The 18,127-nt window shown below is 44.8% G+C and overlaps 1 protein-coding gene across 2 annotated transcripts in view; it reads right to left on the minus strand.

Annotated features, from left to right (window-relative positions):
- Window positions 1-8,590: 8,590 nt before the first annotated feature.
- Window positions 8,591-18,127, minus strand: part of POLR1A (RNA polymerase I subunit A) — a 61,481-nt gene continuing 51,944 nt past the window's right edge. For both annotated transcript variants that reach the window (XM_050947296.1, XM_050947297.1), the window contains 4 exons: window positions 17,529-17,729; window positions 16,367-16,484; window positions 11,675-11,839; window positions 8,591-9,042 (listed from right to left, as the gene is read on the minus strand). In XM_050947296.1, the coding sequence (XP_050803253.1) occupies window positions 8,942-9,042; window positions 11,675-11,839; window positions 16,367-16,484; window positions 17,529-17,729 (585 nt within the window). In that variant the 3' untranslated portion in view covers window positions 8,591-8,941. The remainder of the gene's footprint in view (window positions 9,043-11,674; window positions 11,840-16,366; window positions 16,485-17,528; window positions 17,730-18,127) is intronic.

Here is an 18,127-nt window from a genome sequence, read left to right on the forward strand (position 1 = left end):
AATAATAAATATGGCAGGCGACCAGCTTGGCTTAACAGAGAACTCTCTGGTGAACTTAAACACAAAAAGGAAGCTTGCAAGAAGTGGAAACTTGGACAGATGACTAGGGAGGAGTATAAAGATACTGCTCGAGCATGCAGTGTAATCAGGAGAGGTGTAATCAGGGAGGCCAAAGCACAATTGGAGTTGCAGCTAAGAAGCAACGTGAAGGTTAACAAGAAGGATTTCTAAGGTATGTTAGCAACAACGTGGATGGTCAGGGAAAGTGGGGGACCCTGACTGAATAGGGGAGGCAACCTAGAGACAGATGATGTGGAAAAAGCTGAAGTACCAATGCTTTTTTTGCCTCAGTCTTCACAGACAAGGGCAGCTTCCAGACTGCTACACTGGACAACATAGTATGGGGAGGAGGTGAGCAGCCCTCAGTGGTGAACAACCTGGTTAAGGTCTATTTAGACAAGCTGGACATGGACAAATCCATGGGGCCTGATGCAGTACATCCAAGGGTGCTGAGGGAGTTGGCTGATGTGATTGCAGACTATTGGCCATTATTGCTTAAAACTCATGGCGATAAAGGGAGCTCCTGCATGACTGGAAAAAGGCTAATGTAGTGCCCATCTTTAAAAAAGGGAAGAAGGAGAATCTGGGGAACTACAGACCAGTCAGTCTCACCTCAGTCCCTGGAAAACTCACGGAGCCAAGTCCTCAAGGAATCCATTTTGAAGCACTTGCTGCGGGAGGGGTCTCTAGGCAGGGGATGCTGGGCATAGGGATCTGTAGGGGGAAGCCTCTGGGTGTGGGGGTGCTGGCATAAGGGCAGGGCACTGGGCAGTGTGGAAGGGGCATGCTGGCAGCGCAGGGCTGGGTGGGCCAGTGTGCGTCTAGCAGTTTTGGATTTGTAAACAGTGCCTTTGATCTGGGCTGAGTGGCGCCACTCCTGTTGCGCTCCATCTCATTGCCCCCAACCGGCCCTTCGCTCTGCGGATCACCTCCCATCACATGCCCTATTTCCCCAATGGGGGCCCACAAATGTGTTTGGCGCCGAGCCCACAAAAAGTTAATCCAGCCCCGCTTGGAGGAGAGGAAGGTGATCAGGAACAGTTAACATGGATTCACCAAGGGCAAGTCATGCCTCACCAACCTGATTACCTTCTCTGATGAGATAACTGGCTCTGTGGATATGGGGAAAGCAGTGGAAGTGATAGATTTTGACATTAGCAAAGCTTTTGATATGGTCTCCCACAGTATTATTGCCAGCAAGTTAAAGTAGTATGGATTTGGATGAATGGGCTACAAGGTGGACAGAAAGCTGGCTAAATCGTTGGGCTCAATGGGTAGTGATCAACAGCTTGATGTCTAGTTGGCAGCTGGTATCAAGGGGAGTGCCCCAGGGGTCTGTCCTGGTGCTGGTTTTGTTCAACATCTTCATTAATGATCTGGATGATGGGATGGATTGCACCTTCAGCAAGTTTGCAGATGACACGAAGCTGGGGGGGAGAGGTAGATACACTGGAGGGTAGGGATAGGGCCCAGACTGACCTAGAAAAATTGGAAGATTGGGCTAAAAGAAATTTGATGAGGCTCAACAAGGACAAGTGCAGAGTCCTGCACTTAGGACAGAAGAATTCCATGCACGGCTACAGGCTGAGGACTGACTGGCTAAGCGGGCAATTCTGCAGAAAAGGACTTGGGGATTACAGTGGACAAGAAGCTGGATGACAGTCAGTGTGCCCTTGTTGCCAAGATGGCTAACGGCATATTGAGCTACATTAGTAGGAGCACTGCCAGCAGATCGAGGGAAGGTGATTATTCCCCTCTATCTGGCACCAGTGAGGCCATATCTGGAATATTGCGTCCAGTTTTGGGTACCCCACTATAGAAAGGATGTGGACAAATTTGGAAAGAGTTCAGCAGAGGGCAACAAAAATGATTAGTGGGCTGGAGCACATGACTTATGAGGAGGGGCTGAGGGAAGATGGCTTATTTAGTCTGCAGAAGAGAAGAGGGAGGCTGGATTTGATAGTAGCCTTCAACTATCTGAAGGTGGGTTCCAAAGAGGATGGAGCTAGGCTGTTTTCAATGGTGGCAGATGACAGAACAAGAAGCAATGGTCTCAAGTTGTAGTGGGGGAGGTCGAGGTTGGACGTTAGGAAAAACTATTTCACTAGGAGGGTGGTGAAGCACTGGAATGAGTTACCTAGGGAGGTGGTGGAATCTCTATCCTTAGAGATTTAAGGCCCAGCTTGACAAAGCCTTGGCTGGGATGATTTAGTTGGGGTTGGTCCTGCTTTGGGCAGGGGGTTGGACTAGATGACTTTCTGAGGTCTCTTCCAACCCTAATCTTCTATGATTTTATGATTTGTTTTACTGCCAGTTTAATTCCCTGATGGTATTTCTGTATTTCAGTTAACTGAGATTAGTACATTTACGGTTACACTTAATTTTTTTTTGACAGGCAGTTTCTGCTGCTGTTGTATACATTTATTTTTAGCTTAGCACAACAGGTTACATTTTTACTAATACATTTGGAAGCAGTTTAAGCCACACAGAAATCCCTATTTTTCCCCCTCACCAGCTAACTCTTAAATACCACTGTTTTTCCATCAACATTTATCAGTCTAGGTTATCATAACACTTCCTGAACTTTCACTCACTTTTCACAGTTCAGCTCACAGTTAAGGTAGATTTGTAGGCCCAGCGATCATGACAGAAGCCTTATGAAAGGAGCATGTCAGGAAGAAGGACTTGGTTTATCTGTTCTAATTCTGAGCAATGCATCAATCCAGGAAGCGACTGATTTTGCTGCTGGTGGGAGCTTTATTTGATGCACTGGCAAGTATGTCAGCCCTGCTGACTTATGGTCTATCTGCCATCTGATTTGCTTTGCTTGCATCTAGAAGAGCACAAAGGATCATAGCATAGCTGACCCCACGTAGGCTGTTAATGGGGTACAAAACTAAGAAAGAATCATTTCCAGATGAGGGGTAATCAGGGCACTTTACATATTCCATCCACAGACACCACACTGTTCAGTGATAAAGGGGGCAGAGCACCAGTTCATTCATTTTCATCACTGCATCATGAAACAGATATTAGATAAATACTCGGAAACCGCCCTGATTATTACAGAAGATTATTTTCTAACCAATGTCAGGCTTTAAAAAGTTACAGATCACGAGTTTCCTGAATACTGTCCCACACCCATGCATACAATGGATGACTTACAAACTGCAACAATGGGAAGCCGACTCACCCTAACACCCTAATATCTAAATTTAAAGGTTTTATTTAAAGAAACAAAATTATTTCCACCTTCTGAATCACCACTCTTTCTTGCTCAGCTGATCTTCCACACCTATAGGAAAAACAGCTTCTGCTTGAAAACTGAGCTGATATGAAGTCACAGTGACAATAAGCATCCTAGCAATGCCATTTTTAGAAACTCAGCTTTCACAAGAGCTTCTCTTAATTGTCAATGCCAATCAGACTGAACCTTATACCCCACAGTAATGTTTATAGGTATCCTTGTCCAACGTCGACCTGGCATACCTGTTGGGCAGAATGTTTGTCCTTCCCCAGCCGGAGGTGGGTCAGGGAATGTCGTGATGGCAGTAACGGGGAGCCTAGGCCCCTCCACCTGCTCTGGTGAGTATGTGCTACAGCTCTGCTCTGAGCAGATACAAAATTAGTGTCTGTATCTGAGCTGCTATCCACAAAAATGGTCGACGATAGAAAGCGGATACTTGCAGATTTGTGGGACTCTACTAATGTTTCCCTTCCTGGTTACTCACAGAAAAACATTTTGACAAACATGCAGGGGATGTGCGGAGGGAAGGGACATCTACGAAGAGATGCATCTCTTTGACAAAGAAATTCTCCTGTTGACCTAGCGCTGTCTACGTGAGGAATTAGGTCGGTTTAGATTTTTCGCACCTCTGTTCAATTCCATTATACTGGCCTAATTTCCTAGTGTAGCCCAGGCCTGAGTCATAGGTGTTAAGTGTCTTACCCAAGATCACAGAGTGAGCTAATGTCACAGGCAGGACAAAACTCGGGTGTTCTTGGCCCCCCAGGCTGCTCTCACAACACTAGACCACCTCTGACTTACCCAGCATACCAAGAAGGTATTCAGAATCCAGGAGACTTTTGACAGTAGATGGTAATGATGTTAATCTTAAAAACTGGATAGTTCTATTAAAATTGAACACCAGCCAGGACTTGACCTAGATGCATTTCTCCACATCAACAAAACCAAGGAGCAGGTAATGAATCTGCTACCACATATGTACACCACCCAATACAACTGGGTAGCCAGGATTAGAACTCTGATCCTTTGCCTCACAGAACCTAGACCTTTATCACTTCGGCTAAAGGAGAACTCCATTACGCGGTGATAAAAAGAAGGCTCCTTATCTTTGATGTTGGCATATGCACATCTAAAATGTACTTGAGAGGAAAGAGATGGGCTTATAGCCCAAATAAGAGATTCGAGATGAGAACAATCCAGGCAAGGAGAAATGAAAAAGTAAGGACACCTTTTGCTGACTTGAAGGTTACACCAAAAATTCTTCACCAAGGGTACCAACAAAGCTTAGCTTTGCCTTGGTTACTTTCAAAACAAAAATCAAATCCAGCTCTGTTTTACACAGTGTATCCCAAGGCACTTTATTGCCACGCTAATATCAGTGAGATAACAAAAATAATTGTTACATTATTTCAATTCTTAAGAATTCCAAAGCAAAGAACATCCATCCAAGGCAGTGCGCAACTCTCTTGGCAGAAGACAAGGAAACAGGTAACAAAATGACTGAGGATTCCTCAGGGAAAAAGCTTAGTTCCATCCCAAAGCAACAATGTCATCTGATTTGAAAATACCAACAAAACAAACAGTTCAGAGATCATGGCCACTAAACTAAGGTAAGCTCCAAGAAACCATTATGAAACGTTTTATCTGACATTTCCATAAATGGGCATGAGACACTAAATAGACAATCATCTATATTTAATGATAACGAACAGGATTGCTGTGCTAACACTTATGAGTAAACAGTAATGGGATCCTCCCAGTGCATACTTCACAGAGAACAGAGACCACAGAGAATGAGGCTCCTAACACAGCTGAGGTTCACTCCTTCTGGGACACCTGGCATTAGTCACTGTCGGTAGACAGGATACTGGGCTGGATGGACCTTTGGTTTGACCCAGTATGGCTATTCTTATGTTATGTTCTGAGGCCTGGTCTACATACAGAAGCTGCAAGGAATAAATTGCTGCTGCTCATTCCAAATTGTTCCACGTGGTAAACTAGAGGGATGTTGACTTGTTGAATATGAGGTCAAAAGTTGTTAACTGGATGGGCCTAATGCAATGAAATATTTTTTTTTGGTGATAGACATCTGTATCACGGGGCAGGATGGCCCTTTAAAAGGTGGGAGTAGCCCCCTCTATGACTATTAGCTGTCTCCTAGGTGATGGGTTTGAGGGCAGGGATCAGGTGACAGCTTGAATGTCAGCTGGTCCTCGGAGAAAATGCCAGCCTCCCCAATGCCCTGGGTGAATGAATTACTCGACTATACTGGGCTTCCCCCAGCCTATCGACAACCTGGATTTAGCCGAGAGGTGTTGGCAGATGCCGCTGATGCCGGAATCAAAGGAGAAAACCACCTTCACCACCCCCAGCAGGGTCTATTATTTTACCTGAATGCCCTTTGGACTGCACGGTGCCCCTGGGACATTCCAGAGGTTGATGGACTGTCGCCTCCTGTCTTGCCTTGAGTACGTGGCCGCTTACTTGGACGTCATAGTAATCTACAGCCATCACTGGGAGGACCATCTAAACCAGGTGGTGGCTGTCTTGAGAACCCTCTGGGAAGCCGGTCTCACCATGAACCCACAAAAATGCTGAATTGGGTGGCAAGAAACAATATACCTAGGCTACATCCTGGGACGAGGCAAGCTGTATCCCCTTACTGGGAAAGTCCAGGCAATCCATGACCACCCAGCTCCCACTACTAAGAAGCAGGTCTGGTAGTTTCTAGGACACATGGGCTTTAGACATTTCATCCCCAACTTTGTGATCGTTAGGGCCCTGGGCTGGGCCATGGTGGAGATGGGCAGGCCCGTGACCCCGTCACCTCACCCCTAGGGTGTCAGTACTCCGTCTCCTTAGGCCAGTGGGCCTGCGCTCCTCAATCAGCCCTAGATGAGCCCCACAGATGGTGATTGGCGCTCACCCCTGCCAGAGCCCCCAGACGAGGCTGGAGTTACAGCCTTGATTGTTTGTGCCCTGCCTTGTTTAACAGCTGGGCTAATAAACTGCTACAGCTCTGCCTGTTTGCTGACTGCTGTGCCTAATTGCCGGTCAGAGTCCAAACTGTTTATGGCCCATCCCCACCCACTTGAAGGCCAGGGCCCACTGAGAACCGCAAATTCTCCCCTTTTTGTTTTCACTTCCTTTGGGAAGTCACTCTAGCAGACCGAACTGCCAGGAGGCATGGTCTCTCTCAGATGCAGACCCAGAGGGATGGTCACGCTGGCTTACACTGCTGTAGCTGGGATCCCACTGTCCAATCTGGGCAGCCCTGGGAGTGAGGACCAGATGGGGGAAGCCCAGATTGGAGCTGGGAGCCCAGGCAGCTTCCAGACTGAGGGAGACAGAACTCGGGGGGACGGGGCGGGGCACAGGGCCCACAGATTCCCTACCTGTCTCCACGTGGCTCCCCAGAAGTGGCAACATGTTCCTGCTGCTCCTAGGTGGAGGAACAGCCACGAAGGGTTTGGGGTGTGGGAGGGGGCTCGAGGCAGGGACTCGGGGTGCCGGATCTGGGAGGCGCTCACTTTGGGCAGTTCCCCTGGCCAATGGACGCTGTGGAGCCAGCACTCGTGGCAAGGCAGTTCTGCCTAGGAACAGCAGGGACAGATGGCCACTTGCAGGGAGCTGCTCAAGGTCAATGCCCCCTGGATCCAGCACCCTGAAACCCCTCCTGCACCCAAACTTCCTCCCAGAGCCCATGCCCCAACCCCCAAACTCCCTCCTTCTTAGTAAACTGGAATTTTTCACCTACCGGCACACTCCATTCCCCCAACATGCCAGATAAAAAAGCTTTTACTGCAGAAGTTTAAACTCTGCTTTACAATATTGTTACATGCTTGCTTTGTGCAGTCACATTCCCTGCAGTTCATTTTGCTCTAGCTGCTTTAGGGAGAAATCTTAACAAAAGAGGAAACGCAACATTTCACTGAGGACAGTTCTGCTTGAGGCAAGCACCAGATATTGGAATGGTCTAAAAGAACTAGTGAACACTTGGCATTCAAATCATCGTCTTAGCCAGAGAGCCCATTAATTGAAACAGACACACTCTTCTTAATGACTGGAGCAAAGAGGAAAAGGCAGAGCCGGTGCAACCATTTAGGCAAACTAGGCGGCCACCTAGGGCACCTAGCGATTGGGGGCGCCTAAAAGTCCCCTCAGGCGAGGAGGTGGAGTGGAGGTGAGCTGGGTGGGGGGGCACGCGAGGAGGGGTGCACAGGGGAACAGCTCCCCACCCCAGCTTACCTCCACTCTGCCTCCTCCGCTGAGCACACAGCCCAGCTCTAAGTCTCCTCCAATCAGCACCGCAAGCCTGGGCGGGGAGGAGAATTAGAGCAGTGCCAGCGTGCTCAGTGGAGGAGGCGGAGCCGAGGTGAGCTGGATGGGGGAAAACCCAGGCAGGGTTAGCTTCTGTGGGGGGAGTCTCCCCAGGCAGGGTTAGCTGCAGTGGCTGGGGGGAGGGGGGAGGTCTCCCCAGGCAGAGTGAGCTGCCACGGGGGGATGGAGGAGAGTCTCCCCGGGTGGGGTTAGCTTCCGTGGGAGGACTGGGGGAGTCTCCCCAGGTGGAGTTAGTTGCCGTGGGGGGACGGGGTGGAAAGGGATTAGCTGTCGTGGTAGGGGGCGGGAGGTCTCCCCAGGCAGGATTATCTCTGTGGTGGGGGCAGGGAAGGTCTCCCCAGGCAGGGTTAGCTGCCACAGGGGAATGGGGGAGCGTATCCCCTGGTGGGGTTAGCTGCCGTTGGGCGACAGGGGGAGTCTCTCCGGGCAGGGTTAGTTGCCATGGGGAGATGGGGTGGAGAGGGATTAGGTGTCGTGGCGGTGGGGGGTAGCTGCTGCGAGGGGGGCTCCCCAGGTGGGGGGCTGAGTTAGTTGCTGTAGGAGGACAGGGTTAGCTGGGTGGGGGATGCAATGTGGAAGTTTCACCTAGGTTGTGAAACTTCCTTGTACCGGCCCTGGGAAAAGGTGTATCTCTTTAAAAATCATAACAATATAGTACAAATAAATACAATAGAAGATCAGGACTTGTCTCCAGCACACAAGTTTCATTCTTGTCAACATAGTGCTTCTCAGGCCCACTTGTGAGTTTGTCCCAGAGCTATTTAAAATAAGATTAGGTACAGTTATTGTGTGACAGAGCAATATGGTACCCAAAGCCTATCCAGATAGACTGGAAATGCTGCAAACACCTCAGATAAGCAAGCAGACTCTCCCCTTTAAATTGTCCATGTCAAATGCTTCACCTGGCTCCTAATCAGAAACACACAGCATTGTTCATCTCTCTCCAGTGTATAACAATAATTTAATTTTGATCACTACTGAACAGGGAGCAGAGGGAGAGAAGGAAGGGTGCTAGGCCAGAGGGGAGTTTTTAGGCATGAACATTCCCATCAAATACTTTACAGTCAAAGTACATCACTTAGTTAGGTTTACAAATCCATTAGTGATCAAGAGAAAAACTGGAGATACATTATACAGAACATCTTCACACCCCAAAGATATCATTAATGGACTTGTACAAACATTCATTGGTTTTGACATTTCAGCAAAGGCTTTGCAAACAACTGCAGTGCGTGTACATCTCTTGTGATAGCCACATTTAATTTTTTTCTTTTAAATGATAGAGGCAAAACACTATGTAAGGGGTTGCTTGAGGTCAAACAAACCAGTCCCTCCTCTGACAACTTTTCCTACCACCAGGCATGCAGAAGGAGATCTCAGCTCATCATGGGCACCTAAACCAAAGAGATCAATAAAAATCAGATTAGGGCCATTTCCAAAGGTCTTATACAGGTTACAAAAATGCTAATGATCCAAGTATTTATTTTGTTTACAAAGAGTCAGACCTGCCATCTAAGACAGATGCTGCCACCTGCTGTTTGGATTGAATTTATCTCTGTGGAAAATATGGACCTGATTCTTTCCTCACAGTAGTTCTACACTAGAGCACCTCCTCTGATATCAACAGGGTCATGGGAGGTGGGTGAACCACAGGCTCGGGGAGGCTAATGTTTGCTGGGTAGATGTACAGACACCAGTCCATGAAACACAGGAGAAGGCTGACATGCTGTGTGACTTCAGTGCACTAGGCCATGTGTCCAAGAAATCTGAGGCATGCTCTTACAGACAACCCTGGGTGAGGTCTATCATGATATGGACCCTATTTTATGGTAGATACACTCTTGCTGATCTCAAATCTAACACAGCTCCTGTAAGAATTCTATCCTTTCATTGGCAACACTTTGGACTTCTCGGTTGTTGCTGAGTCCCAGACTGGTCCAAGGTGATCCGAGTCCATGCCTCCCAAAATAAAAAAGGTGGAGAGAGTAATGGTTTGATCGAGTCTCAATGGTGTCAAAGTTGCTGTTGTAAACTAGAAGTGGAATGTGCAGCAGAGGAAGAGAGGCAGAAGGCCTCCTGCACTGGAAACTACTACTCCCCTGGTGGCTCTTCTGTTTTCTGCAGGTGTTTCTCCTCACCGTCATGTTCTCACTGGTGCAGGTGGTGGGGCTGTACCAACTGACTCTCTGAGTGGGCCTACCATGTTTTGCAGTGGAAGGAAATAGAGGAAGGTATTCTAAGGCCACAATAGTATATTGTAGGGGTAAGAAGCTGCAGGTCTTGTGAGGTGGGTGGTTGAACATCCCCCACACAATCCCTAGTGTCAGTATTCATAAGGGTGATTCCTGGATTCCCCAGCAGGCCAGGAAGGCTCATAAAAGAGAGATTGAGGTGAATGGGGACATCTCTATTATACTCAGAAGGACAGGAAGAAAATGAATAATCCTCCTCTAAATGGGAAGCTACCCTATCTTGTATCCTATGGTGATCTTGAACCCCCTACCCCACAACATGAGCTGGAGTGCTCATCTGTACCACTGTAGTGTTAATAATCAGTAGTGAAGCAGAAGGACCTCTAACTGCAGAAAAGGAGGGCAAGGATGATTCTGGTTGCACTGTCCTTGCAACATCTGCACTGTAGAGATAGGTATTCGAGTCATGGGCACCAGAGTACTCAGCACCAAGTGTGCTAATACTGGTACTGAGAGGTTGGTCCTGGGAGAAGTGTAGACCACTGATTCAGGCAGTACAATGGGTTTGGCATGAGAGGGACTCAATTTGGGCTGTGACTGGCTTTTGGCTGAGTGGCATGAAGTGACACAATGACCTGGTGTTGTTTTTGCCTCATTGGCTTCCGAGAGGGTGACCTATGCCTGCGCTCACTCTTCCTGCCTACCCCTTTCTGAAGGGTGGGTGGAAGAGGTTTTGGCTCTTTGCTGGACTTGCTGGGCAAATGATTTGATCAATGAAGAGTGAGCCCAGGAGCTTGGAGTACAGCCACAGTTCACAGGAGCACTAGCTGAGGAGGCCTGCTTCCGGCTTAGTAGGCCCTTCTGTCTCAAGTTTTGAAGAGGATCTCATTGCATGGGGAAGAAGGGCAACAGACTGAGCATCTAAAAACAGCGTGCGCCTCTTCAAGGCAAAAATCGCACAACAGCTACATCACCAGATGGGCAGCTTTAAACCCCTGGGATGATTTCTCAGACATAGTAGCTAGATTCTGTTATGGGGAGTTGTCCCTTAATCTATTAGAAAAAAAGTTTTTTTTAAATGCCAACAGGAGTATAACAAGAGAAACTACCACTTACTAGCCTAAGATAGATCACAAAAGTTCACAGATGTCATAGGCAGCAAGAAGGAACCAAGGGACAGCTGGACCCTTGGATGGAGGCCCACAATGAGACTTAGGGCACTGCAGGACAAAAGAATCTGATTTTGAATGCCTGGGACACATACACACCAGAAATGGAATCCACATAGACAATTGTTCATAGAACAACTATTTGCTTTGTTAACATCACATGAGGAAATAGAACAATTATGACTGTCTTATGCAATTAGCTAACAAAGAGACTTTATTTTTGACTGAAACCAGAGGCAGCTATTTGCTTGCACAGCTGTAGTAGAGACTGGAACACCAAGCACCAACCACTCTGCTATGCACTTTCAATACTTCTCACCCCAAGGACAAAAGGTTACATGTATTTAGCCCAATAGAAATGACAGAAGGCCATCCAAGGTATTATAGACTAGCATTATCTGATTCTTGAAAGAATATTAGACTCTATAAAACACACCATGGGGGAGTCTTCTTATTTCAGCTGTCAGCACTCTATTAAAAAGAGCATCCCAATTTATCTCAAACTTTTTGACGTGCAAGGAGCTCATTAATATTTAGTCTGTAGAGAGTTTTAAAATGTAGTTAAATATCTCTCAGTAGAGTGGAGAGTTATAAAGGGAAACCAAGTAGATGTGAAATGCAGCAGCAGTAATGCAGAGATTTATAATTCAACTAAAACCATTTACCCATCATTGTTGCTTCCTTCAAAAATTTGTAGCTGGTTTCAAATGTCATCTGTTGCAGAGGGGAGGAGTTGGACTGCATTCCAAAACGATTCAGTGGTTTGTAAACACCTTCAAAACACATGTAATCTGCCACAAGAGAAAGGTGCCGAGGATCTACCACAATACCTGACAATGCAGGAAAAGAGAACATGAGAACATTCAGGAACTAACCAGCACTAAGTTAAATCCCTATAGTCAACGGGGTGGGGGGAAACAATCCCTTTATTTACTTTACCACGACACAGGTAAGTCACTAATGACGCAGTGGTGCTTCTCCTTTCAGTAACTGGTATCAACCATTCGCTGGAACGCTATCAGACCTCCTCTTTGTTGCATGAAATAATGGATTTGCAGAGAGACTATAATGGTAATTGTGCCTTAGCTACCCAAATGTTTCATCATTTATGATAACAGTATGTGAGTCTTTTGGGGCAGTACATATTTTTTAAAAAGATAGTAATAATATATGCATCATCTTTGTTCAGCCAAAGTTGGCTAAGTCATTTCTGGTCCAGCTGATACAGTACAGAGCTCTGCCCCCTGCCTTTCCACATGGTTACCCCTAAATCCTGTAGGGTGGAACATCAGAGCTTTGTTATTGGAGAATCATAGACTTTAAGGTCAGAAGAGACTATTATGATCATCTAGTCTGACCTCCTGCACAATGAAGGTCACAGAATCTCATTCACTCACTCCTGTAACAAACACCTAACCTATGTCTGAGTTACTGAAATCCTCAAATCGTGGTTTAAAGACCTCAAGGTGCAGCGAATCCTCCAGCAAGTGACCCGTGCCTCATGCTGCAGAGGAAGGCAAAAAATCTCCAGGGCCTCTGCCTATCTGCCCTGGAGGAAAATTCCTTCTCAACCCCAAATATAGTGATCAGTTAAACCTTGGGCATGTAGGCAAGACTCACCAGCCAGCATCCAGGAAAGAATTCTCTGTAGTAACTCAGATCCCACCCCATCTAACATCCCATCACAGACCATTGGGCATATTTACCTGTTAATAATCAAAGATTAATTAACTGCCAAAATTAGGCTATCCCATCATACCATTCCCTTCATAAATTTATCAAGCTTAGTCTTGAAGCCAGATATGTCTTTTGCCCCCACTACTCCCCCTGGAAGGCTGTTCCACAACTTCACTCCTCTAATGGTTAGAAACCTTCATCTAATATCAAGTCTAAACTTCCTAGTGTCCAGTTTATATCCATTTGTTCGTGTGTCCACATTGGTACTAAGCTTAAATAATTCCTCTCCCTCCCTGATATTTATCCCTTTGATATAATTATAAAGAGCAATCATATCTCCTCTCAGCCTTCTTTTGGTTAGGTTAAAAAAGGCAAGCTCTTTGAGTCTCCTTTCATAAGACAGGTTTTCCATTCCTTGGATCATCCTAGTAGCCCTTCTCTGTACCTGTTCCAGTTTGAATTCATCCTTCTTAAACATGGGAGACCAGAACTGCACACAATATTCCAGATGAGGTCTCACCAGTGCCTTGTATAATAGTACTAACACCTCCTTATCTTTACTGGAAATACCTCACCTGATGCATCCCAAGAGTGCATTAGCTTTTTTCACGGCCATATCACATTGGTGGCTCATAGTCATCCTGTGATCAACCAGTACTCAGAGGTCCTTCTCCTCCTCTGTTATTTCCAACTGATGTGTTCCCAATTTATAACCAAAATTCTTGTTATTAATCCCTAAATGCATGACCTTTCACTTTTCAGTATTAAATTTCATCCTATTACTATTACTCCAGTTTACAAGGTCATCCAGATCTTCTCTGTATTGGCAATACCTCCCAGCTTTGTGTCATCTGCAAACTTTATTAGCACATTCCCATTTTTTGTGCCAAGGTCAGTAATAAAAAGATTAAATAAGATTGGTCCCAAAACGGATCCCTGAGGAACTCCACTAGTAACCTCCCTCTAGCCTGACAGTTCACATTTTAGTATGATCCGTTGTAGTCTCCTCTTTAACCAGTTCCTTATCCACTTTTCAGTTTTCATATTGATTCCCATCTTTTCCAATTTAGCTAAAAATTCCCCAAGTGGAACCATATCAAATGCCTTACTGAAATCAAAGTAAATTAGATCCACTGCACTTCCTTTGTCTAAAAAATGTTACCTTCTCAAAGAAGGAGATCAGGTTGGTTTGGTACAATCTACCTTTGTAAAACCATGTTGTATTTTGTCCTAATTACCATTGACCTCAACGTCCTTAACTACTTTCTCCTTCAAATTTTTTTCCAAGACCTTGCATACTACAGATGTCAAACTAACAGGCCTATAGTTACTTGGATCATGTTTTTTTCCTGTCTTAAAAATAGGAACTGTGTTAGCAATTCTCCAGTCATATGGTACAAACCCTGAGTTTACTGATTCATTAAAAATTCTTGCTAATGGGCTTGCAATTTCATGTGCCAGTTCCTTTAATATTCCTGGAGTTTGGCTTCTACCTCGGATGTGGTAATATCCACCTCCATATCCTCATTCCCATTTGTCATCCTACCATTATCCCTAAATTCCTCATTAGCCTCATTAAAGACTGAGGAAAAGTATTTGTTTAGATATTGGGCCACTTCTTCTTTCTTTGTTTTCTTCTTATTTATATGGCTATAGAACCTTTTACTATTGGTTTTAATTCTCTTTGCAAGGTCCAACTCTACATGGCTTTTGGCCTTTCTCACTTTATCCCTACATGTTCTGACCTCAATAAAGTAGCTTTCCTTCTAATCCCTCCCATCTTCCACTCCTTGTAGGCTTTCTGCGTTTTCTTAATCACTTCTCTGAGATGCTTGCTCATCCAGCTTGGTCTACAACTCCTGCCTATGAATTTTTTCCTCTTTCTTGGGATGCAGGCTTCTGATAGTTTCTGCAACTTTGACTTGAAGTAACTCCAGGCCTCCTCCACCTTTAGAGCCACAAGTTCTTCAGTCCAATCTACTTCCTGAACTAATTTCCATAATTCTTTAAAATTAACCCTTTTGAAATAAAAAACCCTAGTCCCAGATCTATTTTTGTTTATCCTTCCAGCTAGTTTGAACGGAATTAGCTCATGATCTCTTGAACCAAGGTTGTCCCCTACAACCATTTCTTCTATGAGGGCCTCAGTACTCACCAAAACCAAATCTAAAATGGCATCCCCTCTTGTTGGTTCTTCAACTACTTGGTGAAGGAATCCATTAGTTATTGCATCCAGGAAAATCTGAGCCCTATTATTATGACTAGCACTTGTCCTCCAGTCTATATCTGGGAAGCTAAAGTCTCCCATGATCACACAATTCTCATTAGTATTTACTTCATTAAAAACATTAAAGAGGTCTCTATCCATATCCAAATCAGATTTCGGTAGCACACCCCAAGAACTCTCTCACTGGAGGCTCTAGTAGCTTTCTCTCCTAATGTGATTTTTGCCCAGACAGACCCGGTCTTATCCATTCCATCACTTCTTATCTCTTTACAGTCTACCTCATCATTGATATACAATACTACTCCACCACCTTTGACTTTATTTCTGTCTTTCCTAAACAGCACATACCCTTCAATACCTGTACTCCAGTCATGATTACTATTCCACCATGTTTCTGTTATCCCTATAATATCTGGTTTCTCTTCCTGCACCAGTAGCTCTAGTTCCTCCATTTTGTTACCTAGGCTCCTCGCATTAGCGTACAAACATCTAAATTTTTGCCGTTTGGCTTCACTGACATTCTTTACTTGATTAGGCACAGACATTATACTACCAGTATCACCTATTAGACTGGTATCTACACTACACTTCCTCCTTATGTCCATTCTCATACCCACAGCTGTATCCTTTCTTACTTTGTTTTCTTCCCCCTCAATGTTAAATTCCAGCGTGGAGATTACCTGGACATCTCCCAACCATCTCCCCCAAATTCCTAGTTTAAAGCTCTCTTAATCAGCTCTCTTAAACACATGTGCAGGAGGTCAGAGCCTTTACCCCAGCAGGCGTATACCACATAATTACAATGGCCCTTTGGACATTTATACAGTGTGATGGCGAAGTGTGTTAACAACCTCTACCAACAAATATCCCAGGGCTCTTAAATAGCACAAAGAAAGTCAGGCATTAACAAAAATGGGGATATTAGTGAGCAGTTACTACCGAGGCATTTGCGGACTAGAAGTCCAAAACAGCCTTCCCTCTTTTCACTAGCTGTAATTCATAGTAAGACATGGGCCAGTTAGTACTGAAAGACAAATCTATGTAGGCAGGCACTTCAAGTGGCATTAGCCATTTCACCTTAACAGTTTTAATGGACAAAGTGAACAGGGTTTATTTAAAAATAAATTTACATATATTTATAATTTATTTATTTATATATGTAAATTTATTTTTAAATAAACCCTATTTACTTTGTCCATTAAAACTGTTAAAGTGAAATGGCTAATGAGAACTATCTCAGAGAAGATGCTCACATATCACGAGGATGGATTCAATATGAGAAGTTAGATAAATCAATTATTGATTCAAAGAAGAGACTGAAAATACACAAGTGAAGGAGTAGCTAATGCAAAGAGGTCACTTTCCAAACCTATTTCCAGCGGCAAAGTTTTCCCATCTTAACAAAAATCAGATGAAGCACAAGACTAACTCAGTTGATCTAACAATATCTTACCATACACAGCAAATACATCTTTAATTTCCTTTTCAATCACCCTCAGGGCAGCCTCAATTCCATAGGTCTTAGCCATTGCATGAATGTCATTGGAATAAAGTCGGCTTATGTCTAAAAGCTGGAGGCAAGGGAGACAGGTGCAAGTTATCACTGCAGTTACTGTACCTCCCCCAGTTAAGCTGGGATCATTTTTCTCCAATTCTCCACTTGCTTGAATTACCTCAAGGAGGGCCAATATAGTCAATTACAAAGCAATCAGATGCAGGCACAAGCATTAGCCACAGAGAAAATGTGCATAGTTTATGCAGGTCAACAACTTCATCATCATTTACATCACCAGGTGAAAGGGATGGAAATTAAGCAAAGAAAAAATAATTTCCAATGAAATTCCCAACAATTAGATCTATTTGTAAGAGACTTTTCCTTACAAAGGGGAAAGCATGATGCTTGGGACATTTGAAACTCTCAAGGCACTGGAGCATATACTGCACCCAACAATCCTGAACATGTAGAGAGATGGGGTAGGCAGCATAACAAATCTATTCATCTCCAACTACTGTGATTCAGTAAAGTCCTGGTCTACACTAGGAGGGTGAAACGTGAATAACGTAGCTGAAGTCAATGTACTTAGATCGACTTACCATGGTGTCTTCACTGCGGTGAGTTCACTACTGCTGCTCCCCCACTGACTCTGCCTGTGCCTCTCAAGGTAGTGGAGGAGTGCAGGAGTCGATTGAAGAGCACTCGGGGGTTGATTTATTGCATCTAGACTAGATGCGATAAATCGATCCCCGCTGGATCGATTGCTGCCCACTGATCTAGCAGGTAGTGTAGACATATCTTTAAATGGGAGAGCTCCCTCAAATAACAGTTTCAGAGTGGAGCCTCTTTGATCATTATTTTGGCAATGAGATGCTCTGTGCCTCTACACAAAAGTCCATCTGAAGTGATCAGAAAGTGACTTAAGGGTTCACTTGAAGGAGACGTGGCACATACATTTTGAATCTGCTGAGCACAGATTTCCAGACGGTCAAAAAGCAGTTAGGTGCCTAGCACCCACTGAAAGTCAATGGAGGAGGTATGTACCCACCTCCCAGTTTTTTCCCCTAGAACATTACACAACAATTACAGAAGTCTCAGAGATTATAAACATGTTACTTACATCAGCATATCTGAATAGCTCTGGGAGGTTTATTCCCTCGGTGTTTAAAACAAATTCTTTCTCTCCATTCTTATTGGTGCTTTCATTTAAGAAGCACCGCGTGATCCCCTTTGTCTCATGGACAATTGTGTTCTGCATGAGGGATGTTAGGATGGAGGAGAGGTCAAAGTATGCCTTCATCAGAGGAAGCTTCAGTGAAACCTAGAAAAGAACAATGCAGTGTTGAACCAAGTCAGAGGGCAGGAAGGTATAGGCTCAAACACTGGTTCTTTCTTTTTAGGTGAATGAGATTTACAAAAAAAACACAGGGCGGCTATTCTGAAATATTTATCCTAGTACTAATTTATTTAGAAATGGACAGATCCTGATGATACAGCTTCAAACAGATGGATATTAACAGGAAATAATACACTCCAGGCCTATTCAGTCACACATTGCATGCCTTAGTGACATGAGTGATAAACAGTTTCGCTCTTGTTTCAGCCACACAGAGGATCCCTTTACCTGCTGCTCAGTCGATTTAAGCCAAATCTTCTTACATGCTCACTTCACACACCTCAATGAACACGTCCACTTTGCTGGACATGTGCTTTGGAGGA

Source organism: Gopherus flavomarginatus, chromosome 3, assembly GCF_025201925.1.
Source record: "Gopherus flavomarginatus isolate rGopFla2 chromosome 3, rGopFla2.mat.asm, whole genome shotgun sequence".
NCBI classification, from domain to species: Eukaryota; Metazoa; Chordata; order Testudines; family Testudinidae; genus Gopherus; species Gopherus flavomarginatus.